Source organism: Bombina bombina, chromosome 3 (assembly GCF_027579735.1).
Source record: "Bombina bombina isolate aBomBom1 chromosome 3, aBomBom1.pri, whole genome shotgun sequence".
NCBI classification, from domain to species: Eukaryota; Metazoa; Chordata; class Amphibia; order Anura; family Bombinatoridae; genus Bombina; species Bombina bombina.
This window is the reverse complement of record NC_069501.1, coordinates 371,943,062-371,957,790: the sequence shown is the minus strand read 5'-3', so window position 1 is coordinate 371,957,790 and position 14,729 is coordinate 371,943,062. Positions and strand designations below refer to the sequence as shown.

General features: G+C 35.5%; 1 protein-coding gene across 2 annotated transcripts in view; it reads left to right on the top strand.

Annotated features, from left to right (window-relative positions):
- Positions 1-14,729, top strand: part of BLZF1 (basic leucine zipper nuclear factor 1) — a 92,227-nt gene that overhangs the window by 5,212 nt on the left and 72,286 nt on the right. For both annotated transcript variants that reach the window (XM_053706508.1, XM_053706507.1), the window contains exons 2-4: positions 896-969; positions 3,772-4,199; positions 8,376-8,575. In XM_053706508.1, the coding sequence (XP_053562483.1) occupies positions 912-969; positions 3,772-4,199; positions 8,376-8,575 (686 nt within the window). In that variant the 5' untranslated portion in view covers positions 896-911. The remainder of the gene's footprint in view (positions 1-895; positions 970-3,771; positions 4,200-8,375; positions 8,576-14,729) is intronic.

Here is a 14,729-nt window from a genome sequence, read left to right as displayed (position 1 = left end):
AGTGGCCCAATGGTTATTAACCCGTTGAAAATATCTGTTACTATTCAAAATGGTAATATTGGTATTGGTACCAACGTATGCCCTTTTTCCAGTTTGTATATCCAATTGTTGTATAAAGGGATTCCACCTCTGTGTAACTACATTATATGAATCATATTATTATTTAAATAAAACCTATATTTTTATTTAAAAGTCAATTTAAAGCAGTCTGACAAAAAATTTGAATAAGAAACGAACTGCCATGAATAAGAAACAGCTTGATTAAGAAACCAACTTCAGTGTTGTTAATTAGGAGGTAATTCTATTAATATAAATTAATGTGGGTTGGGATACCGTGCACTTGTCTTGTTTTTTTTTTTTTTTATATTTCATAGGCATTTACATGCAAATATGTGTGTGTATATTAATATGTGTATGTATATATATATATATATATATATATATATACACATACAGTATATCCTTGCACATGTTTTATAGATTTAAACAGTTTAGCACTCGGTTTAGAAAGCTAACAATTTGGATCTTCATGATGGCAAACAGTGGGTTATTATTTCTTTTTGTTGGTAATGATTTTAGATAAGTAGAGCGAACGTTCCTAATTTATTAAAAAAAAAAAATACTTTCAAAGGCCCAAAAGTGTGTGTTTTTTTTCTCTTTATCTAAAATGTTTCATGTATGCCTGAGAGTTGACAAATTATACATCCAGATAGAAAATTGAGAAGCCAGTAATATTGTGTATGATATTTGTAGGGGCTAGATTAAAATTTTAGGAGATACTGCTCTGAAAACAAGCTTCTTTGATTTGTCAGTTGTCCACTAAAGATATTACATACTACAAAACAATAGCTTTTTTTTATATGTGAAATCTAACAACCAGTGCTCTTTATTATAGAACAGTATTGTCCTCGATGGCTGCAATCCTTCAAATGGGTACAGCCGAAATGGCTGTTCTTAAGGAGAAAGAAGGTAAGTAGCATTTATTGTTCTTAGTGTTGGTAAATCCTAGCGTTTTTGAAACACTAGGATCTACCAGTGCTACAAATAAAAAGGACGTTCAGTCATGAAGTATAAAAAACTTAAAGTGAAACTAAACCCAAAATATTTTTTTCATGATTTAGATACAGCAGGCAATTTTAAGCAACTTTCTAATTTACTCCTTGTATAAATTTTTCTTCATTCTCTTCCTATTAATTTACTCCTTGTATAAATTTTTCTTCATTCTCTTCCTATCTTTATTTGAAAAAAATGTAAGGTTAGGAGTCAGCCCAATTTTGGTTAAGCAACTGGGTAGTGCTTGCTGTTTGGTGGCTATATTTAGCCACCAATTGGCAAGCGCTACCTAGTTTCTGAACCAAAACTGGGCTTGCTCTTAAAGGGACATAATACTCATATGCTAAATCACTTGAAATTGATGCAGTATAACTGTAAAAAGCTGACAGGAAAATATCACCTGAGCATCTCTATGTAAAAAAGGAAGATATTTTACCTCACAATCTCCACAGCTCAGCAGAGTAAATTCTGTGTAAAAAGTTATACTTCACCTGCTCCCAGCTGCAGGTAAAAATAAAAAAAAAATGAAGAAATGAACAGCAGCCAATCAGCATCAGCAGTGCTGAGGTCATGACCTCTTACTGTGATCTCATGAGATTTGACTTAACTCATGAGATTTCATAGTAAGCTTCCTTTACCTGATTGGTGAAATAATATGAGAGTTCACGAGGCTCATCCTTTCAGCTGTCTCAGGACAGACATACTAAAATGCTGCTTAGAAATCCTTTACAATGGGAGGTGGCTACTGAGGAACTTTTGAGGTAAAATATCTTTCTTTTTTACATAGAGATGTTCAGGAGATATTTTCTAGTCATCTTTTTACAGCTATGCTGCATCACTTTAAAGTGTTTAAACATTTTGGTATTATGGCCCTTTAAGCTTACAATCCTGCTTTTTCAAATAAACATAAAAAGAGAACTAAGAAAAATTAATAATAGGAGTAAATTAGAAAGTTAAAATTGCATGCTCTATCCGAATCATGAGAAAACATTTTGTGTTTAGTATCCCTTTAATGCTGAAAGTTGCTTTATTTGCAGATAGTTTGTGACAAGCTGAGCGCCTCTGACAGCACACGCCAAAACACTATTTTATTTCCTCAGTGAGGCAACGTTTTCACTTCTTAGACAATAACGTGCAAGATATGTGGCATAATGCCGATTGGCCCTTATACATCATATGCCATTGGGGTTTAACTTGCCAACTGGCTTCATTATATTTCTCTTAGTGAGATTGTTGGGTGACTTCTTTCTTTTTTTATTATATTAAAGGAATAGTCTAGTCAAAATTAAACTTTCGTGATTCAGATAGAGCATGCAATTTTAAGCAACTTTCTAATTTACTCCTATTATCAAATTTTCTTCGTACTCTTGGTATCTTTATCGGAAAAAGCAATAATGTAAGCATAGGAGCAGGCCCATTTTTGTTTCAGCACATGGGTAGCGATTTCTGATTGATGTCTACATGTAGCCACCAATCAGCAAGCGGTGCTGAACTGAAATGGGCCTGCTCCTAAGCTTACATTCATTTAAGATACAAAGAGAACGAAGAAAAATTGATAATAGGAGTAAATTAGAAAGTTATTTTTAAAAAATCTGAATCGTGAAAGTTTTTAATTTTGACTAAACCAAGGGTCAGCAACCTTGGCTCTCCAGATGTTTTAGAACTACATTTCCTTCCCATGATGCTTAGGCAGCTTAAAGACACGTAAGCATCATGGGAAATTTAGTTCTAAAACAACTGGAGAGCCAAGGTTGCTGACCCCTGGACTAGACTATTCATTTAATTGTTTAAAATTTTGGTATTTTATAGATGATTTTTTTTTTTTTTTTTTTTACAGCTGGAGTTTTACAATTTACCTTCTGATTAATTATTGGAGCAATACGTGCATCCCTTTTAGGAATTGGTTTCCAATTCCTTTTCACATTTATATACAGTCACCTGTAAGAACAACTGGTCAGACAGTAAATTTAAAAAAAAAAATCTTCATATGAGATGTTTTATAACCATTTAAAATTTTTGTTTTTAAATTTTGCATGAATTTCTTAATGCAGAACACTCAACAGGCAAAGGCAGCTATTTCAAATGACAAATTAAAAGTAAGAGAGTTGTTTGTATACCATTTAATACACTCCTTATATTGCAGGGATTGACAAATTAGTTCAAAATCATAAGCCAGTCCATAAATTTTAGGAACCAGAAACTTTTGGGCATCTTTGCCATGCAGATATAGTACTATGGAGGCTACCCCAGGCAAACAATCTTAGGGACATGGTGTCCCAGTATGTCAGAGGGGAGCCTCCATTACATGAGACACACTGAGATCCATGTATATATCATGCTGTTGGTGGATGCTTACATATTATCTATCCAGCAACAGTGCAGTAACAATCACGTTTCACTGTTACTGTGTATACAATCAATATGACAGCCAGTACCCCATAATGGAAAAAAAAATATATTGAACACACAGAAGACTAGCAGGGTGTGAGTCACTTTTTAATTCACAGTGAAATCTATTATCATTACACATTTAGCATAGCTTCACCTTTCCAAATAGCTTTAGGATTCTAAACCTATGTTTTCCAATAAAATCAGTAGCTGAAAATGTAAACAATAGTTCATCTTTTTAGTCATTCTTTTTATTGCCCACACACAGAGAAATAACATGGTGCTCAATACAACTTTTTATATTTACAATAATTTGTCCCTTGATTTTAGGAATTGGAATTCCACCTACTTTGCGAGGAACTGGTGATGGAATGGAAACAAAGGAATCATTGAAAACCTTAGAGGTAGGGGCATTGCTTTCCAAGGTCACACAAAGCCCAAAGAGGAAAGATGTACCCACGCCGTCACTGAGTCCTGGAGTGCTTCATCTTGGGAAGATTCACAATAACAACTCCATTGAAATTGATGCTGTCCGGATTCTGATACCAAAAGCTGCAATAACTCATAGAGTTGTGGCTAAACATTTCAAACATGCAGAAACCAACGGAAATTGTAAGGCAGAACCAGCTGAGGGAGTTATTGATCCCTGGAAACAGCTCTCTGAGTTGCAAACTGCTGTAGAGAAACTGAAAAGTTCTGAGAAACGGTTGTTACAAGACAAGGAAGGCCTCTCTAACCAGCTTAAAGTACAGACTGAGGTAAGTTTTATATTACAAAACTGTATTTTCTAAAATACGTTAATATACCACTTTACGGAGAAGCAAGAAAAAGAATATTTTATTTTTTCAGAATAACTGACAATTTTTTTTTTTTTGTTGACCTTTTAAATTAAATAATGTATACACCAGTTATCTTGAATATAGAGTCATTAGATACATTCAATGCTGAAACCAGTGGCCATATAGAAGTGTTTTGGTGTGTCTGAAGCATTACGCATTCAGCAAAAATTGATTAATTCAACTTTTAGCTGTTTATCTGTTTTTTTCAAATTGAAGTACATGAGTGACAGTGCAGCTGGTTTCATAAATAAGAGACAAAAACTTAGCAGATTACTTAAAAATGGAGCAAGGTCTTCTGTTCTTCTATTGCATGTATGGTAAAACGCTCTGTCCATTAAACTAAGGCACAACAAACCTGGGTGCCAGAATCGCCTGCACTGTCTCCATTTATTCTTCTGATTTTGCATGACGTGTTGGGAATTGTAATTCTAGTGTGTGCATGTAAACTACAATTCCCAGCACACCATGTGGTTTATATGTATTATTGCTTTTGGTAAATGCACAGCTCTGGATGCAGACACAGCACAACCCTCACAGCAGCATAAGTCTAAGGGTTATTTGTCCCTCAGCTGGAGCACAGCCCTGGAGAACACATGACACATCACATCTTTGGAGGTGCAGCTCAGCATGTGGGTCAGAGTACTGTCCTCTCCACATTTTGTTGAAGTTTTAAGCATTGGAATACAGGACAATTCCGTGTCCTGCACTGGAAAACGCATGTGCAAACCAGAGCTAAGCAGTAAAGTGGTTTATATGTCGTTACTACTTGATTTATTTTATATTTTTATTTAGATTTTCTATTTATATAATAACCACAATATCCACTGGGATATCAACTAAAAACATTATTTTGCATAAGTTAATTGGGTATAATACTAAGACAATTGTGAAGCCAAAAAGAGGATGAGTGTTAGAGACACTCAGTAGATGCTTACATGAGAATCCTGTAGTATTTCTATCATGGGCAATTACATGTCTCTCTAGAGTATTTTCTAGTTTTGCACTATTATTTAATATGTGTTTTTAAATCACCAGTAAATGTCTTTACTTGTCTTAGATATGGAGAGTCCACAACATCATTCCAATTTCTAGTGGGAATATCACTCTTGGCCAGCAGGAGGAGGCAAAGAGCACCACAGCAAAGCTGTTAAGTGTCACTCCTCCTATACCCATAATCTCCAGTCATTCTCTTTGCCTCTATCAATGGAGGAGGTGAAGTTTGGTGTCTGAAGAAATTAATTCCTTTTTCGGGTACTTTTCCCTGTAAGCAAGGATTTGGTAGTGGTGGCTTTTAAGCAGTTAGGAAGTAGTGAGGTTGTCCTTGCTTTGTTTCCTAACACATTGCTGCCCATGGTACAGAAAACCAGAGTTGGTAACTCTGTTCTTTCTTTTTTTTACAGGTCTCTGTAAGGAGTATGTGTCCTTTCACGCCTTGTGAGCTGTATTCCTGACAGACAGCTAGACTGCAGGTAAGTGCTTTTGTCTTATAGGTCTTGGAGACCTGCACTTCAGAAGAATATGTCATATGCAGTAGATAGGGACATTTTTAAAATCCTTTATACAGGATTTTCTTTGGCAGTGTGCAGGCACATTATGTATGTTGAAACTAGGGGTTAATCTTTCCTTTATTGGGAAGTTTTTCCTCTTTGAGCTAATTCTGTTGAAATACTTTATTACTATGTGTGTGGCTTATGTTTTATACAGGGATTTATGTATAAACTTAAAATTTGGCAGTTGGTTTTCTTTGCTTGCTTAGCTTGAAAAGGCTAACTGACAGACTGCTTGACCGTTTGTGTAAATTAAGCTCCGGTGTTGTAGGCAGGGGGAAATGTGCGCCTTTTACTTGCTGCATAGTTTCCTCTCTCTGCCGGTCATCTGACTTCTCTCTGCTGTCGGATATTCGCGGAGCGGTGTCTTTGATTTTCATTGTCGATCTACTATATGATCGTTTTAGAGACTGGCAGCCAAATTGTGTATAAGTGCTGTGTTACGGTAAGGCACCTCAGCCTGTCTGAGGTTTAGGGGGCCTGATTGTTTTATTATTTTAAAGAATCTTTGCATAACGTTACGTGGCTGTGGTATTAAAAATTCTTAAAGTGACAGTGTATTTAAAACATTTCTTCAATTTGGGGATTTTTTTTATTTAGTATTATGGACATGGACCAAGACTCTGTGTCTTTTGACAAATGCTTGTTATGCCTTGAGGCACAAATCGTTTTGCCTATGCAATTCACTGCTGCATGCTTAGCTAGAACACTTCAATTTAAAGATAAATTGCTGACCTCTGAGCCCAATGTCTCTCAGGATGATGCTGTTCAGGGAATGCCACAGCTTTCTCCTCAAATGTCCCAAGCCTCTATGGCATCACAGTGCCCTGCAGTTCCTCTCAGCCTCCTGGAGGAGATTATTTGCCTGCAGATTTTGCTGCACAAGTATCTTCTGCGGTATCTGCGGCATTATCTGCTTTTCCTATACTGGGAAAACGCAAGAGGAAATTTAGTCATTCAGATAGTAAGGTTTCTGTTCCACCTACTGCTACACAGGTTGCCTTCCCTCATAAGAGGAGGATACGCCGGTAGCCTCTGAGACTGAAATCTCAGATTCGGACAGTTTTATTCCTTCATCTGCTACTGAAGAAGTAAACTTCAGATTTAAGCTTGAACGCCTTTGTGTACTGTTAAAGAAGTTATTGGCTACTTTGGACGACTCAGATACTTCTGTTGTTGTCAACCCTAAGAAGTCTAGTAAACTTAATAAATACTATGATGTTCCTTCCTTTGTGGAAGTGTTTCCTATTCCAGATCGTGTGACGGAGATTATTTCACAGGAATCGGAGAAGCCAGGGATACATTTCTCCCCGTCTCCCGTTTTTAAAAAGATGTTTCCTCTTGCTAACTCCATTAAAGATTCATGGCACATGTTGCCTAAAGTAGAAGGGGCTATTTATACTCTGGCTAAGAGAACTACGATCCCTATAGAGAATAGCTGCTCCTTTAAAGGACCAGTAAACACAGTAGATTTGCATAATCAACAAATGCAAGATAACATGACAATACAATAGCATTTACTCAGAATTTCAAATGAGTAGTAGATTATTTTTTTTTCTAACAAATTTAAAAGTTATGTATATTTCCACTCCCCCTGTACCAATGTGATAGCAATCAGCCAATCACAAATGCATATACTTATAGTCTGTGAATTCTGGCACATACTCAGTAGGAGCTGCTGACTCAAAAAGTGTAAATATAAAAGACTGTGCACATTTTTTTTTAATGGATGTAAATTATAAAGTTGTTTAAAATTACATGCTGTATCTGAATCATGAAAATTTTAATTTAACCTGAGTGTCCCTTTTAAGGATCCCATGGAAAATGGCAAACCTGCTGTCTGTATTGCCACAGTAGCAAGTGCTGCATCTTATTGGTGCAATGCCTTGTCTGGATTAATTTTAGTAGAGACTCCGTTAGAGGAGATCCAAGAAAGGATTAAGGCTCTCAAACTAGCCAATTCCTTTATTTCTGATGCTAACATGCAAATTATTAGACTGGGAGACAATATGTCTGGCTTTACTGTCTTAGTCCGCTGGGCTTTGTGGCTAAAATCTTGGTCAGCTGATGTTACCTTCAAAGTCCAAGCTTTTGCACTTCCTTACAAGGGTAAAGTCTTGTTTGGACCTGGTCTGGCAGAAATAATTTTTGATATTGCGGGTGGAAAATGGTCTTTTCTACCACAAGATAAGAAGAACAGACCTAAAGGGCGTCAAAGTAATTTTCGTTCCTTACGTAACTTCAAATCACCAGTAAATGTATTTTTTGACAAATTTCAAAATGTAGTTCTCTGTATCATGTGACCAGAATCAGCCTATCACAGACTCATATAAGTATACACTGAACTCTTGCACATGCTCAGTAATAGCTGGTGCCACAGAAAGTGTGCATATAAAAAGACTGTTGCCAGTTTGACTTTAATGTCCCTTTAAATTAATTCAACTACACATCTAAAATACTAACAAGCTCTATCAGTTGTAAATAATAAGATTTTAATTCTGTGTGTTTTTCTAATAAAATTGTAATTCAACTTATTTTATCATTGTAGGTTAACCGAGAATTGAAGAAATTGCTTGTGGCGTCTCTTGGTGACGATCTGCAATATCACTTTGAACGTATAGCTCGAGAGAAAAACCAGCTTATTTTAGAAAATGAGGCTCTAGGACGAAATACAGCACAGCTCTCAGAACAGCTAGAGCGAATGTCAATACAGTGTGATGTGTGGCGCAGTAAATTCCTAGCGAGCAGGTAAATGAGTTACTTTGTTTTTATTCTGCTGTTTGATTGTGAAAATGAGCAAATGCATCAGTTATATTTCAGTACATTGTACTTGTAGAAAGAGAATGTATTAACTTCCTGTTGTATTGTGTATAAATATGAAATGTAAAAGGCTATATTTTCTTTTCTAATGTGGAAGTAAAGCAATACGTTCTGACAAAGAAGTTGTTACAAATTACACAGCAAAGGTTTGGAATCATATATGTAAAATATATACTGTAGATGCTCTTGAGGTAAGTCAGGAGGGTAGATAGCTCTTCCCCACTCTTAGAGCAGGTGGGGTTTTTTTGTGTGTGTGTCAAGAGCACTATGTACATTTTCCACTTATATGCATTCTTACAAATGATTAACTTGTGTGTTGCCATAGTAGAACTGTAAATACTGTTTTCAAGATTGCTTCCCACTTCCTGGATGGCTCTCTATTGATCTGTTAAAAACAAAAAATGAGATAGAGACCTCCTTGGAGTGGTCTAACTCTGCTGATCCCTAAAAAGGTTACAGTCCTCCAAACGTTTGTAACCATAAAAGAGAGAGAGAGAGAGAGAGAGAGAGAGAGATATCCTTGATTAAGGTTAAGGCAACCAATTTAGTTTTTGTGTATCAAATAAAGAATACAATTAAATCCTATGCTTTATTTAAGAAGTGCTGAAATCCCTGTTTATTTTGGGTAAAATGTATTAATTTTATCCAGCTGTTTCAATTCTTTGCTAGAAACAGAATTGATTGAGATACTTCCTTTTTATTTTAAAGGAGGTCTGCACCATATTTATATATTGGATTGTATAATTAATTGGTGAATATTAGAAACCTTCATTTAAATATGATTAAAGTGAAGGTAAAGTTATTTCCTATTGAAGGCAACCGAGTATATATCATATTAACCTTAATCTAGTCGCTAGGTTATTTTAGCAATTACTCCCATATTTTAACAACATTTTTTAATTCTAATTCCCTACCGTTTTGGTACCTAACTCCTCCCAAGCACTTCTTCCGTGTTAAAGTTGTGAACGCGCATATGAGAAACGTGGAGAGCGGGTGGGACCGCTCTCCACGTCTCTCATATGCGCGTTCACAATTAAATAATTCAGTTGCGCGTGCGCTACTCGAGTTGGTTCTTTCCACTACGAATGCGATAATCGGCGAGCCTGATTTTTTTTTTCTGCGCATGTGCTAATTTTCAGTATTGAAATCTTTCTCATGTGTGAAACGGGAGCATATATTGTTCTCAATGTGCGGATGACGTCGGCTGACGGCCAGAATATCAATTGTTCTAGAAAAAAAATGACCTAGTGTGATTTTTTTTTTTTTTTTTTTTTTTATTATTTTTTTTTTCGGGCTGAATTTGGGAACGCACCTAACTAACTTTTGAAAGGTAATAACTCTATTTTTACTCAAAAATATAGAAAGTGATGAATTAAATGTATATTTAATTAGCACACATAATGCTATAGTTTATAGAGATTAGGCTAACTTACCTTCACTTTAACTTTGCCGACTATATTTATATGATGGGTTTTTTTGGTGGGGGGGGGGGTTCTCTCTATATATATATATATATATATATATATATATATATATATATATATATATATATATATATATTATTTTTTTTTTTTTTTTTTTGTTTTGTTTATTTATTTGTTTTTTATTGACCAAGAAATACAAATAAGTCATGTGATACAATCCAACAGTAAACAAATAAATATACATCCACATAAGTATGCATATAAAATGATCTTGGTCATTACTTTTTTTTTTTTTTGAGTTACATAGGTATCAATTTTCAATAATCAAATTCAAACAATGATATTTGAAGAAACAAAACTATATAAAAAAAATAACAAAACAAAATGAAAATAAAAATCAGGTATCGATGGTCCTCCCGAAACTATCCAAGGGTATGTATGTGTTCCAGCTCTAATTTATTCAATGAGACCCAGCTGATTTTTCATCCTTACAAAGTTCAATTTATAGTTATAGCTCATCCTGTTGGAGTCTGCCTAAGTCAGACTTGTGTTTAAATACTAGTGCTTTGAAATTTCGAAGCGATATAAGATTCCCAATAGAAAATGTTATGATAGATGTCCCCTCGTCTAGTTTTGAGATAATGGTATTCCTCTAAGCTTATTATATTATTACATATGTCTATCCAGTTAGCCACTGAAAGAATTTCTGTAGTTTTCCAATTCCTAACTATTGCGTATTTTGCAGCATTGCATAAAATATTAAGTAATTTCCTGTGCTCATTGGACATGGAACGTCTTTTATGGTTATTTTTAATTTAAAAAAAAAAAAAAAACCCTGTCATCAAACTTTATCTCTTGTGTAAATGAGGGAAGTGTTTTCAATTTTTTTTTTCCCCTCATTGTAAAGATAATGTATATTATGTCCTACCATAATGCTGATAATAGGGCATCCATTTTGTGCAACTTTGTCTGCAGCGTGGCATTCTTGCATCAAATAAAGTATTTCTGCTAGTGCTATATTATTATATACTGTATAGATCATAAAATAAAAGCAGAATTTTTTTTTGAAAGAGCACAATTATGTGTTTACTCCATTAACATTCTCCTTTTTTTTTTTTTTTTTTTTTTCTTCTCCACCATTTCACTCTATTACAGGGCTTCACAATCCAAACTAAACCCCAAAAATATAGGAGACAGTTTTTATGGTGTGTGCTTTTTCCTACATGCCATTTTCAGTGATTTAACCACTTGGTTCCCATTAACACATGATTTAACCTCTTTGTTGCAAGTAACACAAAATAATGGGGTAATTATTTGATTGCTAGGTACACAAAGGAAGCAGTAAAGTAATATCCTGATTATCTAAAATACACACTGGCAATCAAGAGGTTGAAGCACTGCTTCCAAACTTGCATTTATGTTTTTAAATAATTAATTCCAATATTTAAATAAATACAATAAATGAAACTGGCAGATGTGATTTAAAGGGAAATCCAAAATTAAACGTGCATGATTCAGATAGAGCATGTCATTTTAAGACACTTTTAAATTCACTTCCATTTTCAAATGTGCTTTGTTCCCTTTTATATCCCTTGTTTAAAAAGAATATATTATGCACATATCCTACACTAGTGGTAGCTAACTGCTGATTGGTGCCTGCACACATTTGTCTCTTGTGATTGGCTTACTAGATGTGTTCATCTAGCTGCCAGTAATGTTGTTCCTTCAACAAAGGAAACAAGATAATGAAGCAAATTTGATAATAGAAGTAAATTGGAAAGTTGATTAAAGATGTATATTCTATCCAAATCATGAAAGAAAATTACCTTAAATGGCCTCGGTATGGGTCATCACCTGCAAAGAGTTGAAAAGGAGGGAAAGTTTGCAGAAGAGAATATTAGCTCCAAGTGATAATTACTTTTGCAGGAACTGTTTCACAGTATTTTTTTAAAGGGACAGTAAACTTACAAAATAATGTTATATAATTCTGCACATATCTTAACGGTAGCTTTCTAAATCAAAAGCATTGCGAGATTTTTGCTTTCAAAGTTGAACTTACCTGGTCTCCTCTAGGCTCTACCGAGCGGGTCTTGGTTTTCAAAAACACTTTGCGGGCGCACTGTCTAGTCACATCGCACCAGATAGCGCCATTGTAGTGAATGTAGCTCGCTACCAGAGCAGGAGCGAGCTACATTCACTACAGTGACTAGACAGCATACCCGCAAAGCACTTTTGAAAAACAAGACCCGCTCAGTAGAGCCTGGAGCGGAGACCAGGTAAGTTCAACTTTGAAAGCAAAAATCTTGCAATGCTTTTTTTTTTTTTTTTATTTAGAAAGCGGTCGCTAAGATAATGTTATATAATTTTGCACTATGTTTACTGTCCCTTTAACCCTTACAAAAGAGTTAAAACGCATAGTAGAAGTACTACTCTGGACACACAGAGCAGTGCTGGCCCAGAGCGGAAAATGCTGCTGACCCAGTCAGCAGCTTAGTTGCACAACCCAGCTGTAGCGCTGCTTATTGGATCAGCAGCAGTTTCCACTTGGGACCAGCAGCGCTCTGCAGGGTCCCAAGTGATACTTCTATGTGTTTTATCTCTTTGTGCAGGCTAAACACAATGTTAAAGGGTTGCTATTTTTAAAATGACATCCTCTTAACGAATAAGAGCAGTGATTTAATAGGTTATGATATATGTATATTATGTGTGTGTATATGTATGTATATGTGTGTGTGTGTATGCATATGTGTGTGTGTGTGTGTGTGTATATATGTATAAATATATATATATATATATATGTGTATATATAAAATGTAGCATATATATAAAATGTATTTTTCTTCATTTTTATTTATTCCTATACCTCGAGTACATTTGATTGAACTACGAGCACAATATTACTGATAATGATGCTGATTCCTCTGTCCCATATTGCCCTTATGAAAAAATCCATATGTGGCCCTCTCAACATTATGTTGTAATTTCCCTGTCCATTATATGGACTTATTGATTTTATCTTGTCTTATTCTATTTAATTTTATGTCTCATTTTTTTGACACCCCGTGTTGCTTTTCATTTGGGTGGTCTGTCTCACTCCGAACTGACATTCAGCGCTATTTTGATTGTCAGATAGTTTTAAAGCCTGCAATGATTACATAATGTGCTGACAGTGATATACAGCTGACTTATTTGATATCATCCATTATGGGTGGGGAATGGCTGTCTTTTATTATGATAGAATTGACTTATTCCCTTTATTACTTGGCTTTAATTTTTGTATATAATTTTTGTATATATTTCACTTTAGGTTGGTGATTGATGCACTGGAGGTGAACCTGTATTCAGGTAGTTCATACATATAGATGGATCAAAATCACACTTAGGTGCCGTTATGAGACAAAGCACGTATATTTATATTATTTTTTGTAGAGCTGGTCTGATAATGCCATTTCTCCCTTTGTATGTTAATGTGTGCATTTGATGATAACATAGCCAGTGCTAGCTACAAACAGATGAGTGGTAATGGTAAGAACTGACTAGGTGCGCTCATCAGTCATAGTGTGACACATAGATACAGTTAATACTCAGCGATGTTTTGACACGCCCATACGGGGGCGGACACACTACTGATAGGATAGTTTTCGGCATTGCATTTACTTTTGACAGAACGACTTTAGCTGAAGAACAGAGTGCGGTACTAACAGGGCTCACATATTGGTTTTAATCTGCATGCATAGAGTTACAACTCTGATTTTGTAAGACACTGTCAGTTCGGTATCTGTGCGACCTAAGATGCTTGAGATGGTAGTTTTAACACTGATTCAGATCAATATTGGCTACATATTTAGATTTAACACTGTTTAGTTAAGGGCGGCCTCACTATTTTATTTGTTTAGTATTGACATGCAGTGATCTGGTGAGTGCTATATTTGAGAGTTAGCTAGATGGGATATCCTTTGCTGCTGGAGGCAATATGCATCCCTAGTGACAGGTGGGCGTAGCTTGAACGCATGTAGCTATGACGTATCTGGCACTGAGTGCCATAATGTCGCTGATTGGTGCTACTATGATCTCTAAAAGCTAGAACACTGCTGGTTGGTGGGATTACGATCTCCATGGGCCAGGGCGACAATGATTGGTTGAATTACGATCCCCTTTTTTCACTGTCGATTTACTGTTTTGTTTACAGTTTTAATGATATTTAGCTGACTTTTATGTGTGGTTGGACTGAGATTGCCCCCCCTCCTTATTGGCAACACGGAGTTTCATGTTTTAATTACTTTTCACTATCCACTTGAATCACTATATACACTAGTTTTGTATTATAGATAGCTATTGGTCACTTGGTAAGGTGTGTTATGTAACTTTGGCCATGATTGGTCAAACTCGTGGGGAGGGCAGTTTGGTGCCTATTTAAGGCCTGCATTTTCACATTGTTTGTTTGTCAGAGGAAGGGACTGTTACTGTCCCGAAACGTCACTAGTTTGAATTAAAACTTTTTGTCACAGTTGGAACCGTTCAGTGAGTGCTTCTTTGCTACATTTTATCTTCTATCTCATAGCACCCTGACAAGTTGCAAAAGTTGGTGAGAGTGCACTTACACCATTGCTTGGAATATGTGTGTATATATATATATATATATATATATATATATATAT